We start from the raw sequence: 13,151 nt of genomic DNA on the forward strand, positions 1-13,151 counted from the left end.
CTATTTGGTCTACGTTCTCCGGGCAGGTTATCGACCTTGTAAACAGGCTTACGTCTTTACTTTTTATTTATTTATAGAGAACGACATTAAACGAGTGAAAGTAAGCTGCCTTATGTCTGAGGAATTCGTGTTTTCCAAGCGAATTATGTATTTCTAATTTCATGTTGGAAAGACGCTCATTGGTCTCTTTCGTTTTACGTTTTGACGTTATTAGGCTTTCGCTTCTTGTCTTCGTCGCCTGTTTGAACTTCTGTGGCTCAGCAATTTGGTAAGAAAAATGATGTTGTCTCCAGAGGTTCAAGGTTTTTAAATTACAGACATAAGAAATTTTAACTATTTAATAAGAAACATCGGTCATATTTTCTGCTTCTTAGGGCAGTGACAGGGACTGATGTGGCTCGGCAGTTTTACAAACTTTGCCTGTCTTGCTGTTTTTATGTGGGGTTGTTGAAAATATATATCTGACCTTTGGAAATCCTAACCCACTTGTCGATTTGTCAGGTTTCAGAGTGGTACATTTTGGGGACTTCACAATTAATTGATTCAAAAGAGTGTGTTTCTTTCGCCTTGCATTAATATTCATTATGCATCACATGACATTTACACGTGTTCTGTCTATCATCTCAACTTCATCATACTTGCTTAAAACCAAAAAAGGTTTTTTTGGGTGGTTGTGATCTCTTATCTTTCCACAATGAAGTGTTGGGTTACAAACAAATGGGATCACGTTCAGATGGTCAACCTTGCAACATTGATGAGTTGTCTATCTTTTATTTAGTCTGGCTGTGCACATTACTTTACAGGGATTGTTTTACGTCTTAGGGTTAGTACAAATTTGCCAGACCCTTGTGCAAAACTAATGATACTCTGTCAGAACCTTTGCCAGTATTTGAAGTGAACAGTTTTAGCAGATATAGAATTACGGATTTGTTGACCTCAAGCAGCCAGCGCACTTGTTCCGCCAACCATGTCTTCATACCCTGCATGTCTGCACCACCCTGTCTGTCAGCCCACTAGCCTGAAAGCTAATCGAACCCTGTGGAGGACTGAGAGGAGACTCTTATCACTGGCCAGATGGCTGTGATTAGTTAATTACGGCAACATGCATTGCCGTGAATTCCATCAGATCAGACCCATTTTGGAAGTTGATTTGGCTCATGGAATGCTCGCTGAGGGCCGTGCATTTTTCCCTGTCTGCCTCCCTTGCCCCCTCCCTTCCACACACACACACCTTTACAATGTGCTTTTGGGAGGCAGCATGCAAAGTTACAGAGGAAGTAGCAGAGATGGAGATATGATCCGATGTGCCTACGCGGAACAGACTGCAGAATCTAAAAGAGCCCATTGTCCACAGGGAATATGTCAGTGGATTTATCCGTTTTTCCATCAGAGATCGGCTTACTCTCTTCCCGGCCCTAGTGTTTTTTTCATGTACACCTCCATGGTGTTTTGTTTGGAAAAGTATGTGGTCACCTCTCTCTCTCACACACACACACACACACACTGCTAGGATCAGTTCAAGATAATTGACAAGCCCACCTGCAGTTGAAGACTGTTTTTGCACTGTTCTGTGTCTTATATTGTGTCTAGCACTGGTCTGTCTCCCCTGTTGAGCCATACAAACTGGCCTTATCTTTCCGGAGCAGGTTGCAGAGCTCTCTGTATCCCTGTCTCAGTCTCTTGACAGTCATTATTATATGTGTGTGTGTGTGTGTGTGTGTGAGTCATGTTATTCGTTGTTATTTATGATGTATACATCCCAGAGGATTGTATGTCACTCAGCTTGCCGACCTTACCCTGGTAACCCCTACTCCCTAAACTCCGCCTCCCTCCCCCCGCCCCTTCGTCCCTTCCAACCAGGTAATGAGGTGGCGGGTTGGTGTGTTTGAACATGCTAATCAACCTCGTCCCCGGAGCCCGGATAAGCCCTGCAGGAATTCTGATCGAGTGCCACCCGTGTTCACGTGTTGAGGAACTAGCAAGCTACCTCGGCCCTTAACCTTCAGAGGCCCTTTAATAATGCCCCCGTGCAGCAGAGCAACCTGGGGCGTTTCTCACATTTTCACTGGTGTCTGATAAGGTCTTACCTGCATGGGATTTGCCCTGTTGTTTGTTTTGGAACGGACACGCCTGTTCAGCACCCTGTACAAGATGACATGTCTTTTTCAGAAATATCACTGACCGTTTATGGATTGTAAATCACCACACACTTTTTCCGTCTGTCCGCGCGGAGAGTTGCTGTCCAGAGTATGGTCATGTGGTCCTGCTACTAGAGCAGAATGGATTCCTAGCTAAGACATGTTTTTCATTGTTTTTGTACCTGCTTTGGCCTGGTAAAGGTTTGTTTCCCATGCCAATGAAGACCAATTTCCACCCTTGTAAATGTCATTGTTGCTGATTGGAGGAGAGGACGGTCTATAAATAGCTTGGTGGTATCTTTCGCTCTGAGGCCCCGGTGGCTTCACCTGTAAATATTTCAACATGGTACTGTCACTTCAATGGCCGCTGCCAATTTCCTCTATATCAGCCCACTCACCTACTGATCTGTTAGCTGTGGAAGAATATGAGTGACAGCCAATGACAGGGCCCACTAGTCCTGACCAGGCCCTGTTATTGGCCAAGTCACTCTGTGCCAGACTCTGCCATTGGCCAGGGACTCTAGACCGTTTCGGAAGAGGACCGCCACTCTTGTCCCTGGTGGGACTTAATGAGCTCACATCAATCACACAGACGCAGGCTCTGCGAGTGAGAGTGTGGTGGACGTGTTAATCAGGTTGACGGCGCTTCAGTCGATGGTCTTGAAACATGCCATGCTTACACTTGCTCATTCAAGAAGCAGACCCTAGGTCAAGCCACACGACGTGTGCCTACAATTCATTGCAGTTAAAGATCTGTCCTCAGAGGACCGAATTAAGTGCAGACACCCTCATGTTCAGCAAATGGGGAAACAAAATGTGCATGTTGAGGTTGCGATTAGTTGCAAGTCAGGGGCCATTTTGTAATGACAGAGAAGGTGTGGCAAACTGGGAGGTATCATATCTGCATCCTAGTGCAGGCAGTCCTCGATTGGAAAACGCCTTTGGAATCTCACAGCTTGACAAGTCAGAACGCATGCATGTGTGTGTACACCCTGAAGGGTACCAAACGCCTGTTACTCATCAGGCCTCTCTTTGCCTCTCCCTGTTTCTGCCTCTCTCTGTGGGCCCAATGAGGGGCACAGTCTTTCGCTCGTGTCTCCTTTCCCCTCGCATGCTCATGTCATTCCCATTGTGTGGGTGTTTCATAAACCTCTTTTAGCCGTCGCGTGAACAAGTCGTTCAAAAGCTGGCGCAAACTTGATAGCCCTAACCTCCTATTCTCTATAGCTTTGTCCCAGTAAATATACCTTGAGTTAACTAGGCCACAGAAAGAATAGGTCATGTTAATCAATGCCATAGAACCGGCTTTACAATGAGAAATGACGTAAAGAGAACCAACCACCATAGTTGAGGAACAGCTAAGTGTATCATATTCTCCAGGTGTTCTCTAGAAAACCTATTGTTTAGGAGCTACGGGAGCTGTGACCTGGAGGAGATCTTTAGCTGGAAGCTGGTAGAAACGACATGCCCGGGTGCCATTTTGGGTACCATGCCATCTCTGGAGTCCGGACTTCACGTTCAGCTGCGGCATTCTAATATGCTGTTAAAGACTGCTTAGTTATCTTGCTGTTATGGTGAAAGGACATAATGCAGATGCTTCGGTAGTGAAGCGTTTGAACCCCAGGCCAACCAACACAATGTTGACAAAGAAGATACGGTCTTCTAACAGACTCTAAAAATGAACACTACTCACTTTCTCAATCCTCATTCTCTCTGTGTGTATTGCTTTGTTTTTATCACTGCACTTCATTAGAAAAGTCTATGTGGTGGTACACTGCTAAAAGTAATGTTATGTTGTTATATCATTCGTCTAGTTAATTCTAACTTTTTCAGCTGAGAGTATCTAACCCCCATTCAATTTCTAATCTCAGAGCCCTAAAATTGGTTATGTCAATTAATAATAAGTAATATTCTCTTGAAAAGTAAACATTTCTATATTTCATTGGGGGTCATGCTGCGCCTCTGGCAGTCTGAGGGCTGCATTGGATGGCGCTGCTTGGCAACCGTTGAGAGTTTAAACCGCTCCAGTAGATGACCTGTCGTTGTCGTCACGTCTTCGCCATACAGGGGCTTTTCGTAATAACAAGTGGTGTTGGTACAGCAGGTGGTCTTGCATGTGCCCAATCACAGCACGAGGTCTGTTCCATCGCACCTCCTTCCTCTTTATCGACCGAATGAGCCACGAAGCGCTGTGGTACTTCCTACTTCCTCATGATCAATGGCTCTATTGATTCATTATTGATCCGGATTAGTCATTCGCTCTCGCCGAAACCGAAAAACAACATGAGTGTTTACGACGCTCCTGGCCTCAAAGCAGCATGCTTTTCCCTTTTCAACCCCTCTATGCACTCAAGACATGGAGCCTCTCTACCACGCTATGGACAGCACTTTCAACATTGTGCGCGTGTGCTCCCGGTGTTTACCCACGCATGTGCAAGTTTCTATGGTTTCGAGGTTTACTTCAAGTCTCCCAATTCAATACCATCCGGTTCCAAAGAGAGACAACATCTCTCCAAGATCCTTTCACGTGTATCCGTCTTTTTTGTTGTTGTGTTTTTTTGTTTTTGTTTCGGGAGATGTGGGAGGATCACGTTAAGGTCATTACATAAGTGGCATAACTGGATAACGACTCAGAGGCTGTGTGGACGGCTTGCAGTTCTGTGTGCTTAAACCCCCTGGCAAAGATACACACAACATGGAAATGAGAAGTGCCATTCGTGGTGTGTTAGGGAGGTTCCATGTCCACAGTGCCCCTAGAAGCGCTGCCCTATTTCAGGGTTTACAGTACGCTGATGGGATCTATTTTCAGCAAGTGGAGCATCTTCTCTCCAGGCGGTGTAGTAGAATCCTCTTTAAGTCAAACGCCTGCCTCTGCACGTAGGTTGCACTTTAAACGTGAAGTAATTTAGGTCAGTTTTTTTTTTTTTTTATCATAAAAAAGGGTTCACAGAAAGGAGTACATTTACTACTAGGACAGTTTAAGAAGTGTGGGTGTGTGTGGCCACTGATCAATGTGAAATCATTCATTTTAAAACTCCTAATTCTAGAACATTCTGGAGTGCCTCAACTTTAAATCCCATCCTTTATACTTAATTAAACACAAGGGAAACTTACAGTCAACTGGAAGGTGGCGGTCACATTTTCTCATTGACTGTCTCTTCTGCAATATTTACTGACCGCTATAAAATATTACAGCTTAACTGTATTTCACCTACTGGGAGAAGGCGATATGAAGGCAGTATGTTTAAGTAGCAGCTGAGCGGCAGAGTGTCAGTTTGCCTAAAGCGTTGGGGTAAATTCCATTTCAGTAAAGGATGTGCACTGAAATTCCAATTCCTCTATTGTACTTCCACAAACTCACCAGTTTTGCCTCATTGAAATGCATCTCCGTCTGAACAGAGTTCATAGCTTTAGGGTACAGCAGTAATCTACTGGGCTACTTGTTCTAGTGGCCCCACGAGGTTTAAGGACACAGACTGCTCTGGTGAGGAAATCTGTCTGCCTAGGGAAGGAGAGGACAGATTACCGTGGTATTAACGCCTAGCGGACACCCAGACAACTGGGTGGGGAGGAGCTGCCACTGCACTTTAACTGGTAGTTACTGATGTGGCCTGACATGTACATAAGGCTCCCAGTAGTAATGTCTTCAAACAGACCGTACGTTTCTGGTATGATGTTGTTTCGGAGTCTGTAAGAAGCGTGCTTGTTGTAGGAGACGCATTTCATTTGTTGTTTTGTGTTCAGTTACGGTTCTTGTGTGTAACCATGTAGCATAAGTGGCGCCCGTTAGTTTGAAAACTTAGAGCCTATGTGTTAAAAAAATAACTACGGGAGGGCGTTGGTGGTTAATGTCTCATTTGTATGGGAGAATATATGGGGGTGGAGATTCCAGTGAAAGCTGGATTTAAGCAGTGAAAGCCCTTTCCGAGGTGCGATATATGTGATGTAATGCAGAGTTGTAATGTTTTTTACATGACGGAATGGGAGACTTACTAGAATGTAACGTGACACGGCGCAAATTTGTCTAGGCTATGTATCACAGCCGTCTTTTTTCCACTGATACTTTACCTTTTAGAAGTAACGACGACTGATTACTGGCTGTTCTGAAATTGTAGAATCCGCTGTAGCTAACTAGCTAGTCGTGCTAATTTGAATACATTCAAGACGCATATCAACTTGAAAATATTGTAATTTTGCATAGGTTACACCTTGAGTGATTTAAAAAAAAAAAAAGTAGATTATTTTGTATCCTCAATTTAACGGGTGTGTTTGGTTGTACTGTTAAACGATGGAAAAATAGTGGAGTAATAGTTTTCAATTACTTTAATGAGTAAAGTATTTGTATTTTTTGTGCTTATCAAACAAATGTTAGGCGTTGCTATCTAGCTAGCTGTGTCTGAATGAAGAAAGGACTGCCTTCTGTCTAGTAGAAGTATCCAGAACGTTCAGCCGCGCGGTCAGCTGGTCTTTGCCGCTACTACGTTATGACGTGATTTTAGTAGGCTACACAAAACACGTGCGGGGAGGTGTTGCGGGAGATGATTGGTAGATTAACCGGATTCAATACACATCTCGGTGGGAATTTACCCCCCAAATTCTTTCTTATTGGCTAATAAATTATTTGACACATTTTTTCGCAGATTTAGCTGTCCGTGAACCAGATTAGTGGAGGCCTTAAACCAACAATGGAATACGGTTTACGCCTCTGTAGGGGCTGACACACACACACTGCAGAAAGTTGGTGTTCCTTCCTGGGAACGTCTTGTAGCTGGAAACATTGTCAACTTCAACAGTTGATTGTTTTTGGTAGGGATTTTTTGGGGCAATTTCTGTGCTTGATTACTCGCTTGATCTCCTAATTATTTTAGGTAGACTGATCATTGTAATACTATAATTATTTAATGAACTTCGGGGATCTGGCCTGCCTCAGTAGGATGTTCGTAACTTCCTCCTGACTCTAATATGTTGTGACAGGTTTCCCATGGTGCTTCAGGATGGCGTTGTCACGGAGGGCAGCTGTAGAATGTATAGGCAGTAGATGGGGAGCTCTTGGCTCACCAGACACGCCAATTATATCACCGCCCTAATTGGACAGGACAATAACACGATTATTCCAAACATCATGGAGAGGACGTTGTTGTCATGTTCATTCAGAAAAGCAAAAGATTTCAGTTTGGCGCGTACTGTCTCGTTGCTTTTTGTTGTTGTGTTGATATGGGTGTTGTTGTTTGACAGCTCTCTCTCTCTCTCTACGTCTTTCTTTCTCTCTCACCCCCCCCCCCCCCCCATCCATAGCGTTGTGATCGTCTTACTCACATCGTCCAGGCACTTCCTCATTTAGTTCTAGTCTCCACTTATTCCACTCTGCTCTGTACCTTTAGAGCCAGGAACCTCCTCCACTCAGTCACATTGTCTGGCACAGCTGCCCTTAAAACTCCTCTGGTCTCCAAAAGTAAGATTATATACTCTCTCTCCCCTGTAGGATCCACCAGACGATGAGTTGCTGGTTATAGAAGAATGAGGACTTCTTCTTTCTCCATGTAAGAACACTGTAGACCAACGTTGAAAGGCAAGCGGCCATGGTCAAGCTGAGGTAGGGATGATTGTGGTTTTGCTCGCGCTGACCCTGCCCGCACATTCCTGTAAAGTAGTCATACTTTTGCTTGTGCTAACTAAAAACAGATGTGTGCAGTTTGTGTGTGTGTGTGTGTGTGTGTGTGATAGGACAGCAATTATTCGGAATGAAGTTAGGTCTGGCTGTCATTAGTCGAGGCTGTTTGAGGGGCCGACATTTCTCCTTCCTGATGGGTCATTGTGCTCTGTCTGACAGCTGCTGACAGTTGGCTTTGCAGTTGACCTCCTGCAGTGCAAGCCTTTCGTTTCATTATTGTACGCCGGTGGTTAACAACCTCTTTCGGTTACTTGACCACCAACTGAAACTGGCTCTGCCAGGAGCTCCCCTTAGATTACCCCCATGCACATTCACTGTCAGAGGCGGGTTTTCACTACGATGGCCTTATTTAGATCAACAAGACTTGTTGCCAGATTTGTGTTGGATATGCCTTCCAAGGTGACTTGGGAAACGTTTCCGGCAGATACTCCTTGTGGCCACTGTATTGTAAAGACCACGTCTCACTCAATCTGTATTGGAGTGGAATGACATAGTAACTCTGGTGCTGTAAGTCCTTCCAGCTCCATTTTCTTTTAAAATGGCACAATGGCACATCATTGGTGTATGCCATAGGGAGACTTCGTTGGTAAATGTCGGTAGTAGACTTTAGCTAAATAAATGTTGTCCTGACTTTGTTTGCCTTGTTGCTTGGTTTATTTGCTGTCTGGCACAACCAAATAGTTAGTACTCTGTAAATAATTATTGACAATTGCTGTAGTGCTTTTGTTAACAACTGCAAGAAGTGCATACCAGCCTCAAGCTCAACAGCATGCGATGAACAAATATTTTAAATACCAAAATGGTAATTTTGTCCTAGGGGCCACTAACAGGCCTTTTTAACACAGTTGTTATTCATACTGACTACTGGTGTCACAAGACGAGGGACTCCTTAATGAAGATGGTGTCACTGGGACCTGTTGGAAATTGACTGTCCATTGTAGCGGGCTAGTGAGACATTCTGAGCCAGAGTGGTATCACATTTTTCCTAGGTAAACGTTTTGGTCGGCATGCCACTGGCTGAGTCTCATTTGCTATGTCTCTCCCTTTTCTCTCTCTCCATCTCTCACAATCTGCCTGTCACTGTTTTCCCTCTCTTCTTGCATGCCTGTCATAGCTGCTGTGAATCCATGCTGAGAAAGAGAGGGAGAAAAGGAGTGTGTGCGGGTTACTTTCGATGGTGGTCATCTGTACTATTTTCCTCATAAACCTGAGACCATGCTGCACTCAAACTCCAGTGGTTGAAGAATTGACTTGCAAGTAAATGTTGTTCTTTGGGTATGTGGAGGTTTAATTCTTTTTTTTCTGTTTATGTGGTGAGTTTATTTCTGCCACTTTAGGCCTACAACAAATTCCCTTCCGTCCATCACTAACTCAGCCTGCCATAAAGGAATTAATGGACTGGTAGTAGCCTAGACTATAGATATTTTGCCCTAGCAGAGACACAGACTTCAGACATGGATGAATAGAGAATGGCCATCTAATCCGCACTCATGTAACTTGCTTTTCATTTGAGTTGACCCAGACAAGCCACTGATTCTCCATGTGTGTGTTTTTTCTATGTCTCTGCAGATCCCCTGTCTTCACACACCGCCCTGTGGAATTGGTCTCACCAAGTCTCCAGTGACGACCCCCCCCTCTACCCTCACCTACAATGGTTTAATCCACATCCGCATCTGGTCACCATGATGATGGCCTCCATGGTTGCCAATGGAAACAGGGATGGGCAGGCACTGGTCCTGACAGGGGTGGACCCAGAGACCTGCATGATTGTGTTTAAGAACCACTGGGCACAGGTAAAAAATAAATAAATAAAGTAACTCTGTCTTGTAATTCTTAACTCTGATTTTATTACAAACCCCAACCTTCAGAAGATAAAATACATAACTTTTTTAGCCCAATTGTTTAAACCTAAAAGGGGTCTCAAAGTCTTATAATTGAAGCCATAACCCCAAACCTAACCAGAACTTGTAATACAAGCACTTCCTCAAATTCCCAATGACCCAAAACCATCCCAAATTCCTCTAATCCAAATTGTAAACTTAAACCCTCTAACCTGAAATCTCAGTGGGGTCACCAAATGTAGCTGCCGAGAATGGAATAAGGACCGTTTTTGATCTACCGTCTCCGCCCTTTTCTTTCCCAGTCTAGCAGGTCTTGGCGGAAGTCTCGGTTTTGGAGAATAAAGTACAGTATGGCCCTTGGCCTGGAAGCTAATTTAAAAAGATAGTTGGCCAAGCTGCCTATTACTTCACACAAAGAAGTTTAACTTCTCAGGGCTCAAGACTAACAGTTTCCACTGGTGCCACTGAGTCTGGCTTGGTGGCATCGGGAATATGATTTGGTCGCAGCCCAAAATCACATTTTACTTTCAAAGCAGAAAAAATATGTGGCTTATTATTCCATACATAAAGAGGAATACAGCAGTTTCATTTTTCTAGAATGTCATCGTATGCTGTAGCGTTAAGATTTCCCTTCCCCTGGAAACATTACAGTTGTCACTATGCATTCGGGCATGTAGAGTTCTACTGGCATCCGCCAAACCCAGGTCCGTCTCTCTGACTGCCAGCTGGTGAAGTGTGATTCACCCGTCTGGAGAATGTGTTTCCGCTGCTACGGAATCCATTGGTGGCAGGGTTTACGCCACTCCAGCTGACTCTTGTCACTGGACACGTTGATCTCCGTCTTGTGTGGGGCTGCTCAGCCATAGCAACCCATTCCATAAATCGCCAGACGAGCGGTCCTTGTCCTGGCGTTGCTTCCAGAGGTTGCCTGCCACTCTGTGGTCCGTGTCGCGAGCGGGGGACAGATGAGCATTTTGTTTACACGGTACCCACTTCAGCCACATGGCGGTCCCGTTCTGGGAGCTTGTGTTTGGAATAGCACTTGATGGCTGAGCTGTTGTTGCTCCTGAGCGTTTCCATTTGCCCCATGCAGCTCTAACTGGGCAGGGCACTGACAAACTGACTTGTGGTGTCCTGTGACGCGGGCCACCTTGAACGTGACTGATGGCTCTTTAGGACGGGCCATTGTACTGCCGGTGTTTGTCTATGGAGATTGCATGGCTGTGTGCTCAATTTTAATTTTCCTGTCAGCAGTGGGTGTGGCTGAAATAGTCAAATAAACGTAATTATTCTCCCTTGAAAATGTTTGGTCTGTGATGTGCATTGGTCTGTGATCATCTTATACATCATTGCCCCTAAGCTGGTCATATTTAATAGCTCCAGCTGAATCTTAATTCCGACATTAGACTGATAAAAGTTTGCCAGTAGCGTTCTGGCATATTCCTGGACCTGGAAAGACAAGACCAGTTAAGTAGGTGCTCCTTAGAAAGCCTTTTGAAGAAGATCCAGGACAATACGCAGGCTTTCATTGCCGGTCATTTCCTAAAGCCCTAGATCACAGCCGTATCTCCCCCACGCCAGATCCCGGCCCTTTGTTGGATCACGACTCTCTGTGAGAGGCCCAATTTGTCACGCGTTCATTGTTGTGGTGTTGCCGGCGACTCACACAGTAGATAATGACAGCAGTGAGTTTCTGTGTGATTCTCCGCAGAAACGCACCGAGGCACCTACAGTATGTGAAGCCCTATTGATTTAACTCTGTACAGTACTATCTCAAAGACCACATTGAACTGCTTATCTATTGTCCTCCTCCTGTTTCAACCGACGAGTCGCTCCTCTCATCCCGCTGGACTTCCCCTCCGCTCACGCCGTGCGGCGCTCGTCTTATCGTGCCTGGATTGGCGCGTCGGTGTGCCCTCTGTCAGTCAGCCTGGCTCCTGTGTACTCCTCGTCACCATGGTAGCCGGTCCGGGGGGGGGGGCGGGGACAGTGGGCTTATTGTTACTGCTCCAGGGAGGGCTCCCGGAGATCTGGGTCAAACGTTTCGAAACACGGCGAAGCAGGTTTCTACCTGGACCTGTCCAATGAGAGCACAGACTTGAGGTTTCTTTTCACAAGGTAAATCATTTTGGTACGGCGTGGTCGACTGAACGCAGCCCTGTGATCATAGGGCGTTGTCACTAGAGTTTTCAACATTCTACACGACTGCAGGCAACAGAGGAATTAAAACCTGATAAAAACAAATATATACCAGTTTACCATCCTGGGTTTGAGATATTATATTGGCCAATCCGATCTTTGTAGAAGCACAATTGATACATCAGCCTCCTGGTATATCACCATAGGAGCCCTCATGGTTTGGTCTCTGTCAGAGTTTTCTCCTGTAATATACTGTTTCTGCTCATCTAAATGTTGAAAAATGCCAGCAGCATGGTTGCCCAAGGCACCTGGTGGTCTGTTAACTGTCACTTAGGAGTTCTACCACAGCGTATTACCTACATAACCAGCCAATATGTTTCTGCCCGGAAAACATTACACAAGTCAATGTGATTTAGGCTTATCATTGTTGTTCGTGCCTTGGCAGAGTTTGAGGTCGAGTTTTGATTCCTGCTTTTGTTATGAAACAACTTGGTCAATCAATCTGCTATGCTGCTCACTGCACAGCCGGGCACTCACATTTTGTGGGGAATTTCTATTGCCTCTAGCAGGGAGTGATTACATTGGTAAATTATAAGCTCAGTGCAATTATTAACATCAATGAGTAACTTTGTATGGTGCAAAAGGGAAACAAACATGATAACCCAAAAAATGTATACCTAAGCATTGTAAATGCTATAGCTAGATACGAGGAGGTGTGGCATACAGCCAGTATACCACAGCTGAGGGCTGTTCTTAGGCACGAAACAAAGTAGAGTTCTTGAATAGAAGCTTAGCCGCAGAACATTGGCCATGTACTACAATCCCCTGAGGTATTTTATTGCCGTTGTGTTGTGATTGCTAACACGATTAGAACAAAAAAGTGTACAAAGTTGTCATTCAGACAACGGCAATTTGTGGTTTGAACTATGTGGTTTATTTTTCTTTATTCCTATGAAATTAACCCTGTAGCTTCCCCCTTTTTTTTTTTTTTTTTTTTAGGTGGTAAAGATCCTGGAGAAGCATGACCCCCTCCGGACCACCAACCACCTGGTTTCCGGCCTGGGCAGCATCGGCCTCTCCGGCAGCCACGTGCGGTTCGGCGGGCCTGTTCCGGGCGACGAGGCCAGCGCCGTGCAGAACTACGTGGAACACATGCTGTTCCTGCTCATGGAGGAGGACGCCGGCCAGGCGGGAGCCATGGGGCCCATCCTGGAGTTTGTTGTGATGGAGAACGTCATGGAGAGGCTCTTCCTGTGGAGCCTGAGAAGGCAGTTCACTGACGACATGAAGCTGGAGCAGCTCAAGGTAGGTGGTCAAAGTTGGGCCGGAGACCCGGAGGGCTGCCGGTTTCGAGGTCACGCG

At 45.3% G+C, this 13,151-nt stretch overlaps 1 protein-coding gene across 5 annotated transcripts in view; it reads left to right on the forward strand.

Annotated features, from left to right (window-relative positions):
- The window catches only part of fam160a1a (family with sequence similarity 160 member A1a), a 24,446-nt gene continuing 11,295 nt past the window's right edge, over positions 1 to 13,151 (forward strand). Inside the window, exons 1-6 of one of the 5 annotated variants that reach the window (XM_010888279.4) lie at positions 12 to 100; positions 215 to 268; positions 7,621 to 7,731; positions 8,924 to 9,084; positions 9,379 to 9,602; positions 12,789 to 13,094. In XM_010888279.4, the coding sequence (XP_010886581.2) occupies positions 9,492 to 9,602; positions 12,789 to 13,094 (417 nt within the window). In that variant the 5' untranslated portion in view covers positions 12 to 100; positions 215 to 268; positions 7,621 to 7,731; positions 8,924 to 9,084; positions 9,379 to 9,491. Of the gene's footprint in view, positions 269 to 5,804; positions 6,068 to 6,864; positions 6,945 to 7,620; positions 7,732 to 8,923; positions 9,085 to 9,378; positions 9,603 to 12,788; positions 13,095 to 13,151 lie in introns of those variants that run through there. The other 4 variants (XM_010888278.4, XM_020043880.3, XM_010888280.5 and 1 more) reach the window with 4 other exon arrangements.

The sequence above is a fragment of the Esox lucius genome, chromosome 25 (genome assembly GCF_011004845.1).
Source record: "Esox lucius isolate fEsoLuc1 chromosome 25, fEsoLuc1.pri, whole genome shotgun sequence".
NCBI lineage: Eukaryota > Metazoa > Chordata > Actinopteri > Esociformes > Esocidae > Esox > Esox lucius.